Source organism: Lutra lutra, chromosome 12, assembly GCF_902655055.1.
Source record: "Lutra lutra chromosome 12, mLutLut1.2, whole genome shotgun sequence".
In the NCBI taxonomy this organism is placed as follows: Eukaryota; Metazoa; Chordata; class Mammalia; order Carnivora; family Mustelidae; genus Lutra; species Lutra lutra.
In genome coordinates this window covers 49,806,059-49,830,898 of record NC_062289.1, presented here as the reverse complement: position 1 = coordinate 49,830,898, position 24,840 = coordinate 49,806,059, and the positions used below count along the sequence as shown (strand labels likewise).

General features: G+C 35.4%; 1 protein-coding gene across 1 annotated transcript in view; it reads left to right on the top strand.

Annotated features, from left to right (window-relative positions):
- Positions 1-24,840, top strand: part of MIB1 (MIB E3 ubiquitin protein ligase 1) — a 139,338-nt gene that overhangs the window by 85,828 nt on the left and 28,670 nt on the right. Inside the window, exon 13 of the mRNA XM_047696601.1 lies at positions 22,326-22,458. Coding sequence (XP_047552557.1) covers positions 22,326-22,458 — 133 coding nt within the window. The remainder of the gene's footprint in view (positions 1-22,325; positions 22,459-24,840) is intronic.

Sequence of the window (24,840 nt, the reverse complement as noted above, 5' to 3'; positions counted from 1 at the left end):
AGATCAAGACCTGAGCTAAGATCAGGAGTCAGATGCTTAACTGACTGGGCCCCCCATGCACCCCATTTGCATGATTATTTTTTTTAATTTGTGGCTGAATAACTCTTAAGTACTAATTCCTTATTAATAATATAATTGTATAAGCTTCTAGTGTAGATATTCCCCAGCCATTGTTAACAGTGGTGATAGGCAGTCTACTAGGAAAAGGATTTGCTGGTTGTAGTTTGAGAAAAACTAATGGGAAATCACAGAATTCATAAGGATCAGCAAAGTCTCACAGAACAGGAAAATACTTAGTTTTTGCTTAATGTAGAGATTGCTGTGAATGAATTTTTGGGAACAACTTAACCTTGAGAGGCATTTTAGAAAACTGCATTAGATGTCTTCTGTTTAATGTTGAATTAAGCCTTCATATCTTGCCTGAGGGAGCTAGCTATTCACTTTGAAGTTTATTTTGACAGTTTAATCTATCCTGAATTCTTTTTTTAAAATTGAGACAAAATTGACATAAAATATTGTTAGTTTCAGTTGCACAATATAATGATTTGATATATGAATATATTATGAAATGATTTCTATGGTACTTCTGGTTAACATCCTTCACCCCATGTGATTACAAATATTTTTTCTTATGAGAAGAACTTTTAATATTTACTCTCTTAGAAACTTGGAAATACACAGGTCAGTATTAATTAACTATATTACATTCCCATGAGTTTTTGTCCTCTGGTTCCATACTGCATTTTTATATCATGTATCCTTCTAGTTTTTGCTATTTTTTTAGCTTCTTAGGATCACCACTAGAGGGTGAGCACAGAGAACAAAAGGATTTTACTGCTATTGCTTGTTGATGCTCCTAATGATGGGCAAATAATGTGGGAGGAAATAAATGACCATATTTTAGATTATATTTTGATTTGTTTTTCAAATGACAAATATATGAACACTTCATACTTTGGCATTGTGAAGGAGACAAAAATATATGTTTCCTGCCTTTCAAGTAGAAGATGATGATGATAGCATTTACCACAGGCAAGGCCTCTATTAAAAGGTTTATGTGCACTATCTCTAATCCTTTCAACAGCTCTTTGAGGTAGGTGTTAATATCCTCTTTTACTAGATAAGGAATGTGAAGCTTATAAAGAGAGGAATTTATGTTTAAGACCACATATCTGGCTATGAGCAGCTAGACGTTGAGCAACAATCTGACTTAATACCTCTTAGGGGTGCCTGGATGGCTTAGTTAAGTGTCCAACTCTTCATCTTGGCTCAGGTCTTGATCTCAGGGTTGTGAGTTCAAGCCCTGTGGTTGGACACATGCTGGGCATGGAGCCTACTTTATTAAAAAAAAAAAATTTAACTTAAATTTAGTTAATTAACATATAATGTATTATTGGTTTCAGAAATAGAGGTCAGTGATTCATCAGTCTTATATATTACCCCGTGCTCATTACATCACTTGCTTTCCTTAATGTCTGTCACCCAGTTACCCCATCCCCTACTCCCGTCCTCTCCAGCAACCCTGTTTTCTATGATTAAGAGTCTCATATGGTTTGTCTCCCTCTCTGATTTCATCTTGTTTTATTTTTTTCCTCTCTTCCCCATGATCCTCTGTTTTGTTTCTTAAAATTCCACATATGAGTGAGATCATATGGTAATTGTCTATCTCTCATTGACTTATTTCACTTAGCATAATATCCTCTAGTACCAACCATGTCATTACAAATGGCAAGATTTAATTTTTTTTGATGGCTGATTAATATTCATACACACACACACACACATACCACATCTATATCCATTCATCTGTCGATGGGCATCTGGGCTCTTTCCATAGTTTGGCTATTGTGTGTTGCTATAAACATTGGGGTGCACATGCCCCTTTGGATCACTATGTTTGTATCTTTGGGGTAAATACCCGGTAGTGCAATTGCTGGGTCATAAGGTAGTTATATTTTCAACTTTTTTTTTTTTTTTAAAGATTTTATTTATTTATTTGACAGAGAGAGATCACAAGCAGGCAGAGAGGCAGGCAGAGAGAGAGGAGGAAGCAGGCTCCCTGCTGAGCAGAAAGCCCAACGTGGGGCTCGAACCCAGGACCTGGGATCATGACCTGAGCCGAAGGCAGCGGCTTAACCCACTGAGCCACCCAGGCGCCCCTATTTTCAACTTTTTGAGGGACCGCCATACTATTTTCCAAAGGAGCTGCACCAGCTTGCATTCCCACTAATAGTGTAAGAGGGTTCCCCTTTCTCCTCATGGAGCCTACTTTAAAAAAAAGAAAAAGGAAGAAAAGAAAAATCACTCTTAACTACCTTACAGTACTTTTTCTGTATTGTGGTTTCAAGACTGAAACACATGGACAGTGAATGATTTAACTAAGAATGTGCTAATACATCCAGCTGTTCCCTTGCTGCCTCTTTGTTTAGTGTTATCTTTGACTACTCTCTCACTAATTCTCAACTTCCAGTTAGTTCTCAAATTCCATTTATTCTACTAGTCTTTTCCAATCTATTTCATTCTTCCTATTCCCCGTTGTTGCTGATGTAATTAAGTACTCACCACTTTTACTTAAACTATTATAGTAACTTTCTAATTTTCTCTCTGATTTCAGTCTTTTTTCTGATTTAATATTCATACAATACCAACTTACCATTCTAAAGGCATAGATATAATTGTGCCTCTCCCTGCTCCCAAATCTTCAGTTGCTTCCTATTGTACGTAGAATAAAATTTGCACACCTTGAACTTGGCCTTCATACCCATTTGTGGTCTCTCTTAAGACTTTCTGACTTTATCTCCCAGTAATTAAAATCCCTCTTCTTACCTTACCCCTTCAGTTACATTATGCTGTTCCCCTTTTCTAAAATATTTTGTCTACTTTGTTCATTTATTTAAGCATTTTCTTTAGTCAGGATATCCTTATCCCCTTCCCTTCTTGATCTTAATCATCTTTCTTTTCTTTTTTAAAAGATTTTATTTATTTATTTGACAGAGACAGACACAGCGAGAGAGGGAACACAAGTAGGGGGGTGGGAGAGGGAGAAGCAGGCTTCCCACCAAGCAGGGAGCCTGATGCTGGTCTCTATCCCAGGACCTTGGGATCATGACCTGAGCCGAAGGCAGCCGCTTAAGGACTGAGCCACCCAGGCGCCCCCTTAACCATCTTTCTTTCAGAGCTCCTAGATCTCAACATTGAAATTATTTTCAATTTGCCCTGTACTGATGTGTTCTTTCTTCTTATTTTATTGCACTTTATGTTTGTGTGGTATTTCTTTGTTTCTTTCTGTTAAAATTGTGGGCACTCCTTTTCATCTCTGTATCTCCCACAATGCCTTGACTGTGATAGGGACTTAATAAATGTTAGTCTTAATTTCATAGTCAGGACAATGCTAGATATCACAGGATGTTATGTAATTACAGATTCTGTAGAGAAACTGCTAGGAGTTTGAACAGCAATTATTTCAGATTAGAATGGTCAAAAGAGAGTTTATTGGGGCACCTGGGTGGCTCAGTCAGTTAAGCATCTGCCTTCAGCTCAGGTCCTGGGATTGAGCTCCAGGTCAGGCTCCCTACTCAGCAGAGAGTTTGCTTCTCTCTCTTCCTTTGTTCCTCCATCTACTCATGCCTACACATGCCCTCCCTTCTCAGATAAATAAATGAGATCTTTAAAAAAAAAAAAGAGAGATTTTATTGAGGGAATTTAGCTTATTATATTAAATCATAAAGTTTAAGATAAACTGAAAATTGAAGTGTTTAGGACATGAATCACCTTTAAATATTTTGGATTGTCTCACTTTACTGGGAGTGGGGGTAGTGTATTTACTAATGGTAATAAGCTTTTACAAGGAGAAGAGAGTATACTACTAGTATTTCTTCAATTCTTGTATAGATCTTGAGAATTCCCCTGAAGTTTATAAGGGTTATTTCTCCAATCAAATAACTAGTGTCAGGTGACATTTAAAAAAAGAAAAAAGCCATTTTCTTTCTGCAGCAAAGTGCTTTTGTTAAAGCTACATTATTGTTTTTTATTCCTATTTCCTTAAGACATTTCATGCAATTGTGACTATAGATTGCCAGATAAAGAATAGGATTTTAATTGGACACTAAAGAATATCAGAAGATATACATCAGTTGAACTTATATTATCAGTAGAAATTGCAAATTGAGGTTGTTTTCAGTTCTTTTTTTCATATCAAGTTTTTTATTCTTAAAACATGCTTCTCTTTCCTTGTACTGACCAGTGATGTCAAAAGGCAGAAGGAATAATTTTTGGTGTACTCAGAATTTTTTTTTTAAAGATTTTATTGGGGCGCCTGGGTGGCTCAGTGGGTTAAAGCCTCTGCCTTTGGCTTGGGTCCTGGGATCTGACCCCGCATTAGGCTCTCTGCTCGACAGGTGGCCTGCTTCCCTCTCTCTCTCTGCCTGCCTCTCTGATTGCTTGTGATCTCTGTCTGTCAGATAAATAAATAAAATCTTAAAAAAAAAGATTTTATTTATTTGGCAGAGAGAGAGAGAGAGAAAGATTACACGCAGGCAGAGAGAGGGGAAACCAGCTCCCTGCTGAGCAGAGAGCCTGATGTGGGGCTCGATTCCAGGACCCTGAGATCATGACCTGAGCCAAAGACAGAGACTTAACCCACTGAGCCACCCAAAAGCCCCTCAGAATTTTTTTCAAAAGTCTTTGGCCTCAGCCCTTATTTGAGAAAACCAGATATAGTTCATTTATTATTTCCAGAGGCTGATGAAATCAGTATTTTTGAATAAAATATTAGACAAGATTAATATGGGCCAACATTTTTCCCTTATAAGCATTTTATAATTTATATAACTTAATCTATTACCTTGAATTACAATATTTTAATTTGTTCTTTGTGATCTTTGTTTTAAACTAGGTTATACTTCTTTAGTATACTTGGCTTAATTGTTGAATTTCATTTGTAGTCAATATTAATTGCAGTTGATGATACTTCAGTTAATATAATTCTTAGCTAATTTTGAGATTTTTCTTTTATTAGAATACATATATATTATTTCTACAGCAAATCACTTATATCACTGCAAATGTAACTTAGTACCAGCACAGATGTTTACTTAAAATTATTTCAGTTTATTATGGTTAACAATATGCAAAAGTTTCCAAAGTTTATATGTGCATGTGTATATATGTGAGATTAAAGTAACATTCTATTCCTTAGCTTTGCTGTTAGTAAGTAGTAATAATTTTTCAGCAATAAGTTAATGACAGTAGAGTTATTGATTGTGCTATTTATTTATAAAGGTTTTATTTATTTGAGAGAGACAGAGATAGCAAGAGAGAGCATGAGCAGGGAGGAGAGGGAGAAGTAGACCCCTGCTGAGCAGGGAGCCCAATGTGGGGCTCAATCCCATGTCCCTGGGATCATGACCTGAGCTGAAGGTAGATGCTTAACTGACTGAGCCACCCAGGTGTCCCGATTGTGCTTTTTAAAAAGAAAATATAATATCCCTGGTTATCAAAAATACGTTTCGATGTCCAATATTTTTGAAGAATATACTTTGAAATATAGATTTCAAAACTTCAAGATCAATGTAGATTCTGGATTTCAAAGCAGATCTTCATGTTTCCTCGTGGTATAACAACTGAAATAAAGACATTAAGAGAGAAAGAATTATAAAGCAGTTTCTTTCCTTTCAGAATTGTGGGGGACAATATAAGCTTTCATTCTGAGACACTGAATATTTTGGTATCATGCTTTATAAAATTTGGGGAATTTTAGAATAGCAGTTACAATATGACTTAATAAAGTTTTTTGTATTTCAGGAATCTTAACCAAGAACTATGCTTTTTCTTATTTTTGATATTTAGACATTATTTTCCCTAGAGTTTAGCCATATTACCTTTTTTTGCATATAGGTGAAATTTCAGATTTAAATGAAGAGCAGGAAGCATTTCTGTTGTTGAAAATGAAAACTAAATTTCTTTTTTTTTTTTTTTTTTTTTTTAAAGATTTATTTATTTATTTTTTTGACAGAGAGATCACAAGCAGGCAGAGAGGCAGGCAGAGAGAGAGGAGGAAGCAGGCTCCTTGCTGAGCAGAGAGCCCGATGCGGGGCTCGATCCCAGGACTCTGAGATCATGACCCGAGCCGAAGGCAGCGGCTTAACCCACTGAGCCACCCAGGCGCCCCGAAAACTAAATTTCTTTGGAGTAACATTAATTGGCACATTACTTAGGTACTTTCTAATGAGGATGTTGCATTTTTAGCTCTTAATGTTTTAGATCTTCACAGGCATGAAAATAAATTAGCAGTATTCTTTGCAGAGCTAGCCAAAAACCAGCTAAGTATTTTGAAAGTACTGATGCCAGATAGATATTTTGGAGGTTCTGTTAACTGTATTATGAAGTTACCTTATATAGTGTTATTTACAAATCTTTCTTTAATACAAATCGAGTGTGAAAAGTAATAGCAAAATATGAATGGACCACATAATGTGACACACTTGTGTTTTTAGGTTAGTGCTAAGATAACTTCACAGTCATTTCTTACTTACCTCTTTTTATTTGCACAAAGGCACAGACTAAATAAATCTTACGGAATATGTGAGCAACTCATAATTTCCCCTCTGGAATGTTATGATACCTTTAACGTTTTAAATTCTGAAAAAAGACCTAGTAAATAAGACTGTGTTGAATATATGAAGATTTGATAATGCAGACCATATCTTTGTGTTTAATATTTTTCTTTTCTTATAAACTCTGAACATGCTGAGTGCTATATATAAAAAAATAGCTGAGAGTGTATTAAATGGTACTATACTTATAGTATGTCCATTTTCTATTGTATGCCATACATCCACTCTCAGACACGATGTGCCTTGTAATGCATAAGTATATTTAATGTGGCTAATTGAAATGTGATTAATATGAGTCGGAAGACCTAATAATTTGAATGAAGAGATAAAATTTATTTATATATATATATACTTTCCTTTGCCTACTTTTTTTTTTTTTTTTAAAGATTTTTTTTTAAATTTATTTATTTGACAGACAGAGATCACAAGTAGACGGAGAGGCAGGCAGAGAGAGAGAGAGAGGAGGAAGCAGGCTTCTTGCTGAGCAGAGAGCCCGATGCGGGACTCGATCCCAGGACCCTGAGATCATGACCTGAGCCGAAGGCAGCGGCTTAACCCACTGAGCCACCCAGGCGCCCTGCCTACTCTTTTTTAAGGGGTGATCTTAGCTTTGAAATAGAGGAGTGGTCTATTGAAAATTGTGTGAACATGTAGCTTTTTAAACTGCTACTTACCATTAGTAACCCTTCATTAATTACTGAAATGTTTGTTTCCATGTGTTAAAGAATGTTATATTACCTATAGTTGTATTGCAGGCAGTAAGAAAAATAGAGGGATGTTGGATAACTTGTCATTTTTCCTTTTCCTTCATTTTCTCTCCACTAAGAGAAAGAGAGGTTCGTGTCTATATTTTTTTGTGAAGGACAAAGAGAATTGTGAGGAGAGTCATAGGATGTTATTATTAGAAGAGATCTTCATTTTACAACTGAGTATGGAGAGGTGAAATACCTACATAGTAAAAAGCTGTGAATGCTTCCCATTTCCTTTCTTTTCAGAAGGTTAAAAACTTTTGTGGTTGGAAGAACTAGATATTGTTGCAGTCTCTGCAGTTTCTGCAGAATCGTTCGTTTTCTTTTTTACCTTTATCTATCAATATTCAGGTAAATAGCAGTCAAATTAAATGCTAATCCTGTGGAAAATAATGACCCAACATTTCTAGAGTATTCTATTTAATGTTATGTTTTTCCTTAATTTAAAATATGTGCATGTCCATTCTTTGGAACCATACTGTAGGTTTTAGGTAACCTTCCCAAATATTTTCTTCCTTTGGAGGAAGTGTATTTTTTTATTATGCAGTATAGGCTACATTTTATTACCATTTCTTTTCTGAAGGATTAAAAAAAACCACCAAGATGGTAAATAAGTAAAATTATTTTATTTGCAGTTCATAAGTCATCCACACATTTTTCATAAAACTTTTTCTAAACATTGTTAACCCTTATGGTTCTCCCAAGGAGAATTAACAGTAACAAATTATTTGATTTAAACCACAATCTGAATAACTTAAATAAGCTGAAACTAGTCGACATGTGATTGATATTCATAAATGAAAAACGTTGGCTGTCCTGTAGTAATCAATGCATAGCTACAGCTGGTTGAAGGGGACCAAATCCATTGAAGAGGCGATTTGGTTCCATTTTACCAGCTCTAGCAAAGCATTGCAGTACTGCTAGTTTGGGATACGAAAGAGGTGAAATGCTTTTTATTTGTACAATTATGGTTATGGACTTTGAACAAATGTTAGAGATTCTCATATCAGTACTTCAGCATTACGTGTCAACTTTTCTATTTTGAAGGCACTTTTCCTACTATTTCCTACTTGAGTGGAGCAGAAGTCTTTACCCTTTAACATTTTGTTGATGCATTAAGGAATTACCAGTGTACAGCTTTGCATAATTCTTAAGTGTAGACAATAACCTGTTTTAAAACCAACAGCATTTAAAGGAACAAACAGACCTTGATGTATTTCAGAATACTATTTTGTATTTATCTTTTAGGCAGTGAACCAAGGAAGTATCCTAATAGGTTAGGGAAGAATATGGTAACCTTTCTACCACTGCTCCTTTAATTAGTATTACACTTGAGGGTAATAGCAAGTTGCTGACAGGGAGGGGGTGGAGGAAAATGAGCGGCCTTAAGAAAGTACCTCTGCCCTTTGGTTTATAAATAGATCACACGTGTGTTCAGTGTATTGCTTGGACTTGTGTTGAAAGGAACTACAATACATGCCAGATTTTTTCTTTGTTTTTGCTTATGTAGTGTTACTAATCATAGGTTAGTAATTTAACCCTTTTCAAGGTCTATTTCCCTGACTGAGTTCTCCATCGTTTTGGGTACAGATTGCCTAGTTACTTCCACTATCAGCTTAATAATACATGGACTTGCGGTGCATAGTTATAATCAATAAATTTGAGTATTGAAGTCTACTACATGAGTAATAACTTTAAAAGTCAGTACAGTAGGTGTTTGTTATAATGTGATTTGTGTTGCATTTAAGTATCAGGGAAGGGATATCTTCTGAAATATACTTGCAAAATAAAACTTTGAGATATTATGGTTTGCCTATAAAGTAAGTGCTTTCACTTACTTTTATAAGTAACTCACTAATTTCACCTAAAAAGAAACAGTTACTATTTTGAACTAAACTGGGAAAAGGCTGACACTATTTCAGGCAGTATTCAAACAGTTCTCATATTAAGTATATTCTGCATCTGTTGATTGGTAAGTATCATGCTGCTGGTGAAACTAATGTAACTACAATTCTTTCCATTTATTCTAATAGAAATGAAACAGGTGTTAAATTGCCTGGACTTAAGTGCTGAAGATAGCAATAAAACTGGCTTCTATTTTTACTAGTTATATGGGAGCTGTTTAGCAGATCCAGTTGCTCAAGTGTGCTTTTGGATGGCAGTTCAGTTTCATATACTGGCCATATTGGGGCAAGGAGAGGCCATGGAAAAAAAATAGTACAGCATTTGATAATGTCAGCATCTGTTATCCCTGTCAGAGAGACAGTTGAAATGTTTGAGTTACACCAGTGTCAGCAGATGCCCAGAGTTTACTATGTACTCAGTTAAAAATGAACAGCTGATCTAAGCAATGGATGTGGCATTTTAGAATGATTGAAAAGACTCAGATATGTTCAGTTAAACTTGTAAGCACTAAAACCAGTATATAATCTTATTTTTTTTAAATGAATAGCAGTTGCTGTCATTTTATTTTCTGAGGATTATGTACTCTTAATATTAGAGCAATAAGACTTTGACACCGGGATATTTTAAAATAATTATTAAAAACTTTCATGCCTGCAGAATAATGGATAAAATTGTTCTACAATTTTATAATGCTCAGTAATTTTTAAAGTTACAAATCATGAGTATAGTAATACACTTTATCTAGTTTTATAGGGGAACCTGTACTTTTGACATACATATTTTCAGTTATAACTGTAGTTAACATTATAGCCATTTCTGTTCAACTTGGGACGCATAAGAATTTTCATTTATCATTGTGCTTTTTATACATGTCTGAATATTCCAGTTGAAATAATACTTTTAGTAAGAAATGATTAGAATATATGAATATTAGTATTTCTTTTTTTCCAAAAAAGCTTGAAGCAGGTACTGCTTATTAAAGTATTGAGAGCAGTTTTATTATTTATTATTTTGTTAATATATGTCTATATTATACAAAGTAAGTTTTGTATAAGGTACAAAAAAATATTGTGATACCTCCAACACACTACAAATAGTGGACCCTATCATGTTCGTAAATATTGAATTGCTGTTGCACAGTACCAGTGAAAGATGATTATTCTGTCTGTTAAATTGGTTACTTGACTATAGCATTTTCTTTTTATGTTCCTCTTTGGAGAAAGCAGATTCAAGGATAATATTGATAATAAATTTCTTTTAATTATTTGGCAATCTGTTACCAATGTACCCTGTTAACCTACAATTATGGCCCAGAATTTTGTCATTTTTCATGCATAAATATTAGGTTTTAATTTTTTCTACATACTGACAGCATTTAAAGCAAAGACTGGGTTAAGGACCTGATTAAGAACAACACCACCTTTTTTTTTTTTTTTTTTTTTTTTGAGAATAGAGTGTTACTTAAAAGATAGTCTTTTCCAATTATGACTATGTAGCTTTCAGAAAAGCTTAAACCAACAAAACTTGCTTCAGAAATTCCTCTAATGTCAGTAGACTATATACTTATCAATGTATCAAGAAAATTGTTAAAATGTAATGATGTCAGTTTTTGTTATATCTTGTTATTCTTAACAAACCAGTTGATCCTACTAATGTGATATATACTTTAATTAAGATCATATTGTGGAGACAGAACATAGGTCATGTTTATCCCTCTTTTGTTCTAGTAATACTGATTTCTGTATCCAAATTTTAATCATGTGAGTACTTAATTTAAAAATGTAAAGCATATCGTATTTTAAACTTAAAAGATTTAAAAGGAGTTTCATGATAATTTTAAATCTCCTTAGTTAAACTTTGTTTTCTTCACAAAGTAGAAATCTTTGCAACATTGTTTCCATCTAAAAGTAGTAGATACATTTTTATGGTGTTAGTATTGCCAAAGGTCATCTCTTTGATACCAGGTTAATTTACCATATGAAGGTCATTCACATAGAAAGAAGCAAGGGCTTCTTTTAGCTGCAGTGTAGTTCCCTCCTGGCAGTTTATTGCCTACCAAAAATACATACTTCTTTACATTCCATAGCATTGTATGTTCATATGGGTACATAAAGAAGTATGTACTCTGAGTAGGTTTTACTAAGTTGTTAGCTGTAAAAACATGACATGTTTTATTTTCCCATTTGTTAGTGAAACATTCAGCTTACTGATACAGAGTCGTGGTAGATCATTTGCAGAGACTGTCAAAGACTAAACCGTAGCAGATTTACCTGAAGCATGGCATTAATGCCATTTATGGCTCCTTGTTCTCGGTGGGCATAGATACTTCTAAACACTAACCAGTTATCTGTTGAACTTTGTCCTGGTCTGGTTGTTTTTGCAAGAGATTCATGGAATCAGTGGAGTCTTTACAGAGTATTATTTCAGAAATTGGTAAAATCAGTCTAGATTTCTTCATAGTCTTCAGAGCAAATTTCTTCTTATTTTGTAGTTTGCTTCTAGATCCTACAAGTAGATAGTAATGAATTCAGTGCAAATTCTTTTTAAAAACTAGATGTCTTATTGAAAACTTAACCACGTAAGCAATTACTACTACTTCTGATATTGACTGTAAAGTTGAAAGAACAAGAAGAAAAACTAGATCTTTTTAGAGTGAGTGAACTGAATTTTTAAAGATGATGGACTTTTTGGTACTGTTTTAAAGGTCACAGAGAAGGAACTCATGATTATTTGAAAACTTCTTTCTCAGTCCTTTGTCTTTATTAGTTACTTACCTGAATTTTGCATTTTGATGCCTTGTTTTGGGGGGCGGTTGAATACACATTTGAAAAGATGTATAAATATCTACTTTTTGTGAATTTGGTTCTTTTGATTCTCTAATTTTTTTTAATAAAAGGATAACTACCAGAATAGTCAACTTTTCTAAAGTCTTACTGAAAATAATTGAAAGGTGTGGCACAGGGGTTTGAGCGTAATCATTTAGCTTGAAAAGACATTATAGTTGGTGAGTTGCCTTTAACTATTGTGGTATTAAAAGATTAATTTAAAAGAACACTGTAAGAAATTTTCACATTTGGGAAAGGAGAAAACAAAAAGGCAGGGAGAGTAGAATTTCTGCAGCTTGTGATGAAAAGTTGGTGCAGCATCTAGAGGGCAAATCAGAATGTAGCAGTAGTGGCCCAGCATACAGCAGTTTCAGCCGTTCAGTATTGGGATTTACCATGCACATTCTGATTTATTTTTGTACCAACTAAAAGTTAGCATTAAAAAGTATTTTTTGATCTGCCAAGTCTCTTGGTTGGCTAAACCTTGAAATAGACAGTTAATAGTTTTTAAAACGTTGCGTACTTTCGAAGCAGGATGTGATTTACTAAGGATGCAAAGTCATTATTTAATCTGAAACAAAGACCAAATCTTTAGTAATGTCACTTACAGTAATAGATTTGTACATTTTTGAGATCAAGAATTATCTGCCAAGATACTTGAACATGCCTTTTTATGCTGCATAAGCTGTCTGTTTGAACTGTGAAATTAGGCAATGCCTAGATAAACTTTAACAATAGAAGCATGTATCGAGTCTATAATAGGTAAACATGCAGAAAGTCATAAGCATCCTTAAAAGTGCAGGCCCTGTGGTACTGTTACCTGTAAGCTTAGTGCCATGCAGCATTTGCAGGAGGAAGAGAGATAATGACCTAGAGAGCCACAGCAGCAGCAGCCATCTCCTCTTGATGGTTCCTTCATTCTATTCGCTGATTCAGCACTTCTTTTCATAAGCCGAAGGAAGCAAGGGGGCCGGATCAGTGAACACAGAACCTCACCTTTTAAGATACATTTGAAAAACAAATGAACAAACAAAAGAACCCAAATAAGCCATCTTGTCCCTCTCCCTTTCCTTCACCCTAAAAAAAAAAAAAAATACCCAAACAACAAAATTGAATTAAAGTTGGCCATTTGATTTGGAAGGTCATATTACCAGTATTACACAGATACGAGTACCTTGTATCTGCTGTACAGAAAGTTAAGCAACGAAGGAGAGTTGATATAATGGCCAAGAAAAAGAGCCTTCGCTTATTTTCAGATGAAATGCTTCAGAAGAGGGGAGAAAGTTGCAGGAAAGTTAATTTTATAACCTAAAAAAGACAAAAAGCCAAAAAACAAAACACGCCTCACTCCCCCCCGCCAAGTAACTAAGCATTCACCCTATTTTCCTCTGCCCACCAGAATACATTAGGTTCTTCTGACTTCTCAGGAAATATTCTGTATCTTTCTTGCTGTGAAGTTGTTTTTTTGGGTTTTTTGTTTGTTTGGTTTTGGTTTTTAGTTTCCAGAATTAATTGGTAGATCTGCAGTGAAGCCACCTTGTCATATCCAGAGGTCAGGTTTGCAGGCAAGGTCAGGACTTCCACATGGTCACTACAGAGGTTAACTTAAATTCTTCTCTCAGTGGCCACAGGCTAAACTGTTACAGCTTTATAGGCAGCTAAGCATTTGAAACATGCACTCCCAGGCAAATAGGCTCTCTTGTGCCTCTCTCTTCCCTGACCATATTTAGTCAACCATAGCAAAAAATAGTCTCTCAGCTGTCGATTGTCGATCCAAAAGCTGAGGAAGCCTCTATCTTGCTTTCTGCCTATTGATTGTTCATCCTGCGGTCCAAACACTGCTTTGCCATTTGTTCTGCCTTTTTTTTTTTTTTTTTTTTTAGCACTGCCAAATAAAGCGGTCTCTCATGTTTCCACTTACATTTCCCAGATTTTCACTGAGCTTGCGCTGAGACTAGGAAAGCCTGATGTGGCTGTCACTATACTTAGAAGCACTGCAGAGAAAAAAAGGAAGGAGGAAAAATATTACCCTGGCTAGTTGCAAGACAGTTTTGAGACAGACCTGGAATAAGTAAAATCTCTCTGCTGCCAAAATATATTCCATAACGTAACTTTTTTGTTGGTAAAAAATATTATGGATGATGATACTTTACATAACTAAAGGCTTGAAGAGATTTTGCAGGGTTACCTTTAGAGCTAGTTATTACTACACATACATTTTAAATTTAAGGAATAATATTTTAGTGGAAAGTATGTAGAAATGGTAAGTAAAACCTATATACTAAAGATGGAGAGAGATCAGTAAGGGAGAAAAGAGTAGTGTGTAAATGTGAAATCTCGGAAAAATGCTACTTAAAACTTAATTCCGTGTCAGTTTCAGTTAATTCCGTGTCAGTTTCAGTTAACTTTTTGTAGTGCTTAGATGAGAAACAGGGTCTAGAATGGTTTTGAATAATTGCGTACTTTTATGTTGAAACTATATTTACGTACAGAACTATTAAAATTCATTTTTATTCAATTCCATTTTCAAATGTAAAGTATTTTTTTCCTTCTTTTAAATTTTATGAAATGTCATTTAGGCATGATTATTTCTGCTTTACCAGACACTATGAATTAGTCATTAACCTAATCTATAACATTTCTAGTTTACTGGAGACTATGAAACAGTCATTAACCTAATCTGTAATGTTGCCACATAATAGTATATGCTTCAGAGCAAAAATACTCTTGCTCTAAATTTTAGTAGCATATTCATAATATATTGTAATGTTGAAATTTATTTTTTTAACCAAGGAGAAAAGAATATTATAACATCAAATCTAATGTAGTTGTGGATATACAGTTTTAAGATTTTACAAACCTAAAAATGCCCAAGAGAAACTTTGTTCTTCCTAAACCGTATCTATATCTTGTTCTTAATTCAGATACAGTGTTCTGTAAAGTATTGATTCAATTCAGAATTAAGAAAAACTATTACCATTTTTTTAAGCTCATTCTCCTGTAAGGGAAGTTTTGTCCTTGACATTCTTTTTGTCTTTAGCATTTAGTACCATAGCAGGTGAATTATTTTGGATGGCTATTTTAAAGCAGTGACATACAAAGTGCTTCTGTAGATATTTGAAAGTTTTGAAGAGCCAGCTTTCCTAGATATTGGAATACTTTTTACATATACTGTGAGAAGATGACACATGTCTCAGTTTAAGATAGGTTAATTTTCAGGTTTCTTTTTTTTTTTAAGATTTTTTTTAATTTTAAGATTTTATTTATTTATTTGACAGACAGAGATCACAAGTAGGCAGAGAGGCAGGCAGAGAGAGAGAGAGAGGAGGAAGCAGGCTCCGTGCAGAGCAGAGAGCCTGATGTGGGGCTCGATCCCAGGACCCTGGGATCGTGACCTGAGCCGAAGGCAGAGGCTTTAACCCACTGAGCCACCCAGGTACCCCAATTTTCAGGTTTCTAAATCGCCTTTTTTTCCTAACCATTTTGTAGCAGTGAAAGTTTTTTTTTTGTTGTGGTGGTTGTTATTGTTTTTGTTTTTAAAGCAAATGTGAAGTGCTGGGTACTCTTCTAAACCCTTTTAAATTTTCATAACAACGTCTTTGAGATAGAATCTGTGATTCTTCTCACATTTTATAGATGAGGAAACCAAGGCATAGAAGTTAAGTAACCTGCTCAAGTCACCAGCCATTCCCCTTGCTAATGCCAGAATTTGGACCCAGCTAGTTTGGGTTCAGATTTTGAGCTCCTTACCGCCACACCATACTCCTACTCTGGTCTGTAATAACGAAACCAGTTAGGGAATTACCACTCTTGAGGACTTGCAAGTATACCAAAAATTTAACAGATTGGTAATCTCCTTGCCTCCATTATATTCAGAAAATGTTTGTTCATTTGATTGTATCTTCTTTTGTTCCATTCAACCAAACTTTGAGCTCCTTTTACTAGGCATACAAAGGTGACATAAAGATAAGTAAAATGGGGCCCTGTCTTATACATGGAAGGAGAATTAAGAACTGACGGGTCATTTAAGAGATAATTTTGGTTGTCTTTAAAGAATTCTTGAGTATTCAGCTGTACATCTTTTCTGCAGCCTGAATTGTTGCATATCTCTTTCTCATTTTGAGCTAAGTTCTATATTACCAAATTCCTACTTCATGAAATTAGGCTAAATTAATGAACCTTTTAATTGTGGTATCTGTCAAAAAAGAGTTTGGGGTGGGCGGAAATAAAATCCCCTCCCCCCAAATTTAAAAACATCTAACTAATGTCTGTTCACTAGCTGTAAGTAAATGAAAGGAAATAAAACCCAGCTATATTTATTTATTATTAAAGTGATTACCATGGATAGCATCTGGGTATTTATTTATCTTTCCAGGCTGCTTTGTCTGCATCCATTCAGGTAGAGGTGGGAAAAATATGTTTAGAATATCACATACTTACCTACTTTTAGTAGGCAGTAAAGAACTTCTGCTTGGGATCGATCACCTTTCTTAGTAGTTTCCTTTATGAATTCCAGACTTAACAGACTTTATTAGCTTTATTATTTGAGGGATTGTTCATTAATTTAGCAAGCATTTAGTGAACACCTAGTGTGTGCTGTAGTGCTATTCTAATGTTTTTTTACATTAATATATAGGACTCCATAGTTTACCTACTTGGGTTTGTTTAGAAAAACGTTGCCTGTCTCTGAAGAAAGATTATAAAGCATGGCAGGCCCTAAAAATGGACCTAGTGCTGTTTGATTGCTACATACCAATGTAGACAGCTGCTTGTCCCTCTACTTCTTAGAACTCATTTGTTCATCATTCAGCAAACGTTTTGAGTATTACCATGTGCCAGGGATTATACTAGGCACCACTGTTAGTTGTTCCGGAACTTAATGCTTCTTTGGCAGTCTTCACAAATGCCTGCTTAACTGGTAGTAAGATCTTATCTTTCAACCATCCCTGTCCTTAACCTCTTGGAAAACAACCAGACTGAGAATGAAAGAAGAGTATTTGGGCATTAGGGAAAATACCTCCAAATCTCATATACTGTACTCCATAGGTGAGAGCCTGTTGATGCAATCAAATTATTAATATGCTCAGCTGGTAACACCCTGGTCCTAGCAAACCTGTGGGCCTAGGTGCTTGCAGCAGAAGTCTCCTCTTTGGGAACACCAGCGCTGCAGGGGACAGGTGGCATGCCTGGTTGGATTGTGGGCTCCTCAGATTGCCCACCCCACGTAAGTGGGACTAATTAACAGAATGGATTGGTTCTGAAGTGAAAACTTGCTCTCTGAAAATCTGAGTTTTACGTTTTAGTATTAGGATTTGATGGACTTTATAGAATGTGATCTAGAAGGGACTGGGATCATTTTTGTCACTTTTGACAGTATCCTGGAATTACCATCTTTCTTTTGCTCTGATACTTCAGTTACACATTTTGTACCGAAAGGAAAAAGCAAAAAGATAAAATGTACTGAGAGGGTAGAGAGACAGTGGGCTTTCAGGAATACACATCTATTTCTGTGTAAGTGCCTCACTAGCCTTGTGAGCCATTGGCCCTTACTCCTGAGAGACTTCAGCTTTCTCTAGCTTTTTCACTTAGGAAATGCACAGGCCCATAAGAAAAGTTACTGATGGCTCCATCTCAGTGGATAGCTTATACCCAGAGAAGGAATTGCTCTTCTCTCCATTTCTTTCTTTTGAGTTATTGGCAGCATAAAATGGGAAGGTACTTCTGAAACAGGAATGCAAGGTAGTGGGAAACATGGTTTCATATGAATCTTCTCAAGGATATCTATTCAATAATGTGACTTAAAAAAAACATTTGGTGAAAGCATGAGCCACACCTTATAATGTAAAACTTGCTGTCATATTTATAGATCTTGGCTATAAGAACTAAAGTAGCAAATATAAAAGATTTTCTCATAGTTAGCCTAAATATTATTTTAGTGTTCTGACTTAAAATTTTAAAATCTAATATATATGCAAAGCTAAGTCAAATACTACTATAAAGCTGGGGCGCCTGGGTGGTTCAGTGGGTTAAAGCCTCTGCCTTCGGCTCAGGTCATGATCCCGGGGTCCTGGGATTGAGCTCTGCTTGGCGGGGAGCCTGCTTCCCCCTCTCTCTCTGCCTGCCTCTCTGCCTACTTGTGATCTCTGTCTGTCAAATAAATAAAAATCTTTTAAAAAAATACTACTATAAAGCTTATAATGAAAGAACTGTGTTCTGCTTTATCCCTCCCTCCCTACACCCCTTCCCCAATAACTTCCAGCTTATCCTGCAGTTTTCCAAATATATCAATTGTAAATATATACTGATTTCCATGTCATGAGAAATGAAGGTTTAATACTATTGACATCATCTAATACCACTATTTCTTTCAACATAATCTGTCACAGATTTTGCTTAAATCAGTTTACATTATTACCTTATAATTACATTTTTTTATTTTTTATTTTTTTTAAAGATTTTATTTATTTGACAGAGAGATCACAAGTAGATGGAGAGGCAGGCAGAGAGAGAGAGAGAGAGAGAGAGAGAGGGAAGCAGGCTCCCTGCTGAGCAGAGAGCCCGATGCGGGACTCGATCCCAGGACCCTGAGATCATGACCTGAGCTGAAGGCAGCGGCTTAACCCACTGAGCCACCCAGGCGCCCCACATTTTGTTTTTAATAAAACTTTTTTCCTCACCTGATTTAATACTTAAATCTTCTAAACTCACCAAGAGAATCATAAAACCCTTATAAATTCCATTTCTCACATAGTCAAATGTGTAGAGTACTAGATAATGTTTGGCATTGGCATCATGATTATGCCAAATCCAAACATTCAGTAGTACAGGGTGGTATCAGTACTTTTCCCCATTAAGAATCTGAGGAAAAGTTACATAATATCTAGCATCTTTCTCTTTCTCTTTTTTAAGATTTTATTTTTAAGTAATCTCTGCACCCAACGTGGGGTTCGAACTCAACCATGAAATTAATTCACAGACCTGTACCCCTGGGGCAAATAATACATTATATGTTAATAAAAATTAAAAAAAAAAAGTCACATGTTCTATCAACTGAGGCAGCCAGGTGCCCCTATATCTAGTTCTTATTTTACTCCAGCAAAGGAGGAAGACTAGAATTCTTGTAATTACTGTAAGTGAACTAAAGCAGGAAACCTGAGCCTTGTATGAGGTCCAGAGTGGGATTTAGGGGTTTGTAGACTCTCTCAAAATTGTAGGCAGTGTAATATAAAGTGCATTTTCTCTGAGGGGGGGGGGTGTAGAGGGAGTCTGTAGTTTTCCATAGGTTTCCAAAGAATTCTCTCTCCCCTAAGCAGTGATTATAACTTTAGTAACAGCCACTGAAAACTGCCTTTCCTGTAATTCTCAATATACTTTGGGTTATAAACTTGTTTTAAAATCTGATTAAAAGCAATTTTAGAGGTTCTTGGCTCCTCCACAGCTTGTTCTGAGATTTCTTGGGCTTCCTACATGGGATTCATAGACCCCTACCATTAAAGAAATACAGTCTGGGCATTTTAGGCATATTCTCATTATTTTAGAGACTTACAGTTTCATTTATACACTCTTATTCTGCATCTTCAGCCTGTTTCTCCATATGTGTGTAAACATTTCTCTGTTTCAGATTTTTATCCCATAAATATCACCTTAGGAAAAACTATCCCAATATGTATCTTTCTAACATTTCTTGCCTTTTAATACTCTCTTGGCACAATTTTAAAAGCATTTCTGTTTTTAAATCCTCTGTTAGGAGTGGGAAAAAACTCTAATGTCTAATATATGTATATGAATGCAGTCCATGCCAAGTCTAACACTCTTTATAGGAGCAGTCATTTTCTCAGTCTTAAACAAAATAGTAGATAAATACATTAAGGGAGGATTTTTCCAAATTTTATGAGTTTTCCACATAAAATCTTTCTATTAAGAAAAGTTACTGGTATATGATAAGAAAAGTTACTTCTAATTTTACTTTTTCTTTTTTGGGAGTGAGCTAGGTTTTTCTTTAAGACACATCATTTCTTTAAAAAAAAAATTCCTTTTTATTTGAGTGTAGTTGACACACAGTGTTATATTAGTTTTGAGTGTACACATAGTGATTGAAAATCTCTATATGTTATGCCGTGCTCACCACAAGTGTAGCTACCAACTGTCCCCATACAGTGCTATTAAATATCATTGACTTTCTTCTCTATGCTCTCTGTACCTTTCATCCCCTTGACTTATTCTTCCCATAACTGGAAGCCCGTATCTCCTACTTCCTAACCCCATACCCCTCCTCCTTCTGGCAACCATCAGTTTGTTCTCTGTATTTATAAGTCTCATTCTGCTGTTTGTTTATTCATTTGTTTTTTAGATTCCACATGTAAATTAAATCATACAGTATTCTTTGTCTGACTTGTTTCACTTAGCATAGTATCCTCTAGGTCCATCCCTGTTGTCACAAATGGCAAGATCTCATCCTTTTTATTTCCAAGTAATATTCCATTATATATACACATACCACATCTTCTTTATCCATTTCATCTATCAGTGGACACTTGGATTGCTTCCATATCTTGGCTATTGTAAATAATGCAGTAAACAGGGGTGCACATATGTTTTTAAATGAGTGTTTTTGTTTTCTTTGGGTAAATACCTGGTAGTGGAATTTTTGGATCATATGATATTTTTATTTTTAATTTTTTGAGGAACCTCCATACTGTTTTCCATAGTAGCCGTACCAATTTATTTTTCCACCAACAGTACACTAGGGTTCCTTTTTCTCTATCTCCTCAGCAACGCGTTATTTCTTGTCTCTGATTTTAGCCATTGTGACAGGTGTAAAATGATGTCTCATTTCCCTGATGATTAGTGATTTTGAGCTTCTTTTCATGTGTCGGACATCTGTTTGTCTTCTTTGGAAAAATGTCTATTCAGGTTCTCTGCCCATTTTTTAATCAAATTCTTTGTTTTTTTTGGAGTTTAGTTGTGTAAATTCTTTGCACATTTTAAATATATTTTTTTAAAGATTTTATTTATTTATTTGACAGAGATTACAAGTAGGCAGAGAGGCAGGCAGAGAGAGAGAGAGAGAGAGAGAGAGAGAGAGAGGAAGCAGGCTCCCTGCTGAGCAGAGAGCCCGATGTGGGGCTCGATCCCAGGACCCTGGGATCATGACCTGAGCCGAAGGCAGAGGCTTTAACCCGCTGAGCCACCCAGGCGCCCCTGCACATTTTAAATATTAACCCCTTATCAGATACATCATTTGCACATATCTTCTTCCATTGAGTAGGTTGCCTTTTTGTCTTATTGATGGTTTCTTTTGCTGCTCAAAAGCTTTTTATTTTTATATAGTCCCAGTAGTTTATTTTTAAAGAACTATCACTTCTTGATAATTACTTCTCCTGCTCTCTTTTATGTTTTACTCTTTGATGGTCTTTAGGATAACTGTCTTTCTTGCTCTGGAAATAATTGATCCATAAATTTTAAATATTAAATTATAATTACCATTTTGTGTGTTTTGATTTCAATTAGATTTAGCACTGCTAAATGACATATATGAGATTATTAACTGCAATTCATGATAATCTACCAGTTACATGAAATTTGTCTTTTTATCACTATTATTCCTACTTTGTTATTGTTGTTACCTGGCTGTTTTTATTAACTCTTTCATTAACAGATACTATTCAGATTGAACCTAGGAGTTTCCATAAGACCATATATGTCCTTGTTAGGAAATATTTCTTTCCCCTTTGGTTTTTTTTTTCCTTCTCATAATGTTTTCCCCTTGTAACACTCCCATTCTAGTTTGATTATATTCCCCAAATGGTGATAGTTTGTTTACCTCTTAAAGCATTAAAAAGCTGCACATTAGAGATTTAGAAAAAAATATAATTCATTTGTCTCTGAGGGCATAATTTTTTTTAAGATTTTATTTATTTATTTGACAGACAGAGATCACAAGTAGGCAGAGAAGCAGGCAGAGAGAGAGGGGGAAGCAGGCTCCCTGCTGAGCAGAGAGCCTGACGCGGGGCTCGATGCCAGAACCCTGAGATCATGACCTGAGCCGAAGGCAGAGGCTTAACTCACTGAGCCACCCAGGTGCCCACTAAAGGCGTAATTTTCTTTAAAAAAGAATGTTTTTATTTGATTTCAGAAGTTTCCTTTATATATTTTTTCTAAAGAAAATAATGAAATATTTAATTAAATATCAAATTATGTTAATACCAAAATCATGTAAACTTGATTTTCAGTGCAATGCGTGTTTTGCTATCTAAATTACCAAGACCATGGATTGTGGATGAGAAGAAAGATGATGGTTATACTGCCTTGCATCTGGCTGCCCTTAACAATCACGTAGAAGTGGCCGAACTGTTGGTACACCAGGTAGGAAAAGCTGTGCCATAATTTCTAATTTAATTTTAATGATTTGGACCATTACTGTTCATTTATTTATTACTTCATCAACTGCCTATTGGTAGGTTACGGTAAAACCCCATGAGGATGCAAATTCAGATATGGTACATATTCATTCTTCTGCCTACACTGGTTCTTGGATGGAGGATAGTGCTCTGTGTATGTATGTGTGTATAAGGGGGTGGAGAGTATCCCTTAGCCCTGAAAATTCTCTCCTACACAGTTCCTGGATTGGTCCTATGACATAGGCATCAGTGAACAGAGATTTTCCGGATTCGCTGCCTCTGTTGAAGAAGTACCATCAGCCATAGGACCAAGAACCATTATGTTGGTATCTAAGCTCATGTGGCCAGTTGCCATCAGGAAACACCAGGCTGCAGCCTGGATTTGGGAATTCAGGTCATGGAAACTGCTGGACTCCGGGAATCTGTGGCTGGATAGCAGCACAGGTTCACTTCAGTCATTCATTCATCTCTAAAATAAGATGACATTACATTTTTATGAGATTGGATTTTGAAGGGAACTTATTTACTGTAGTTTTATGATGTTTTTCAGCAAAATTTATAAATACATATGTCATAGAGAAGCACTAGTTACCAAGGAATTATCTGTGATCTGTCTGACTTCAAGGAATTTATAGTCTAGTTAAGAAGATGAAATAGCAGAATTCAGTGAATTGTCCATTATGTGTAATTAACATCACATTATAAGGTAGATACTCCCTGATCTATAGAATTCTAGTTTAGATTAAAAAAATAGTTCAAAAGTTAAACTTTGTTTTACTCTGCCATTTTAAGGCTTAATTATTATTATTGTTTTTATTGAAGTATGGTTGACACGCAATGTTACGTTAGTTTCAGGTATATAACATAGTGATTTGATAATTGGAATGCTGTTCATTAAGCTGTGCTCACAGGTGTAGCTGTCATCTGTCACCATACAATGTTATTACAATACCATTGACTTATTAGTCTTTATTATTAAAGTTACTGTTGTTAGCATTGGTAATTGTGAGAAGTTCCTTTTCAATCTAAAATACAGATAACTGACATTATGCCAGTATCACACTATCTTGGTTATTGTTTCTTAGTAAGTCTTGAAATCAGTTAAAATAAGTCCTCCAACTTCATTCACTGTTCTTCTTTCTCAGAATTACTAAAGTATTTTAGATCTTTTGAATTTCCCTATAGATTTTAGAATCAAATGATAAGTTTCCTTTCCTTTTTAAAAAAAAAAAAAGATTTTATTTATTTATTTGACAGACAGAGATCACAAGGTAGGCAGAGAGGCAGGCAGAGAGAGAGAGGGGGAAGCAGGCTCCCCGCTGAGCAGAGAGCCCGATGCGGGGCTTGATCCCAGGACCCTGGGATCATGACCTTAGCCAAAGGCAGAGACTTTAATCCACTGAGCCACCCAGGCGCCCCAAGATGATTAGTTTCTGTTAAAAAGTCTTGGCATCTTGGGGCGCTTGAGTGGCTCAGTGGGTTAAGCCTCTGCCTTCGGCTCAGGTCATGATCCCAGGGTCCTGGGATCGAGCCCCGCATTGGGCTCTTGGCTCAGTGGGGAGCCTGCTTCCCTTCCTCTCTCTCTCTGCCTGCCTCTCTGCCTACTTGTGATCTCTGTCTGTCAAGTGAATGAATGAAATCTTAAAAAAAAAAAAAAAAAAAAGAAGTCTTGACATTTTGATTGCTCTGCACATTTTAGATTTATCTTTTTTTTTTAGATTTATCTTTAAGTAGTTTTTTCATGCTGTTGTAAATTATATTGTTTAAGCCTTCAGTTTCTAATTGTATATTGTAAACATACAGAAAAACAGTTGTTTTTTGTATGTTGATCATATTTCCTGTGATTTTGCTTCAATTACCATAGTTCATTAGGGGATTAGAAATTCCAGACACAGTGAAATACTACTAATCTACTACTACTATCACCTACCAATGAAAATGACCAAACTTAACCAAATGTTGGTTAGGGTGTGGAACATTTAGAATTCATATACATTGCTGGCATTTTTCAAAGCAGCCATTTTGACAATAATTTGACATTTCCTGATAAAGTTAAACATGTATTTACTGTACAACCCAGCAGCCTCCCTTCTAAAATGTACCCAAGAGAACATTTGTACACAAATATTTGTACTAAATATTTGTAGCAGCTTTATTTGTAATAACCTCAAACTGGAAGCAAGCCCAATGTTTATGAGCTAGAGTCTAGGTAAACGAATCATGGTATATCATACAGTGAATACTACTTTGGAAAATCTAATAATGGAAAAGTTTAGGAAACTTAAAAGAAAATCCCTCACTTTCTGCGTTTAATGAGAACAGGCATGCTGACATGAGACTATTCAAA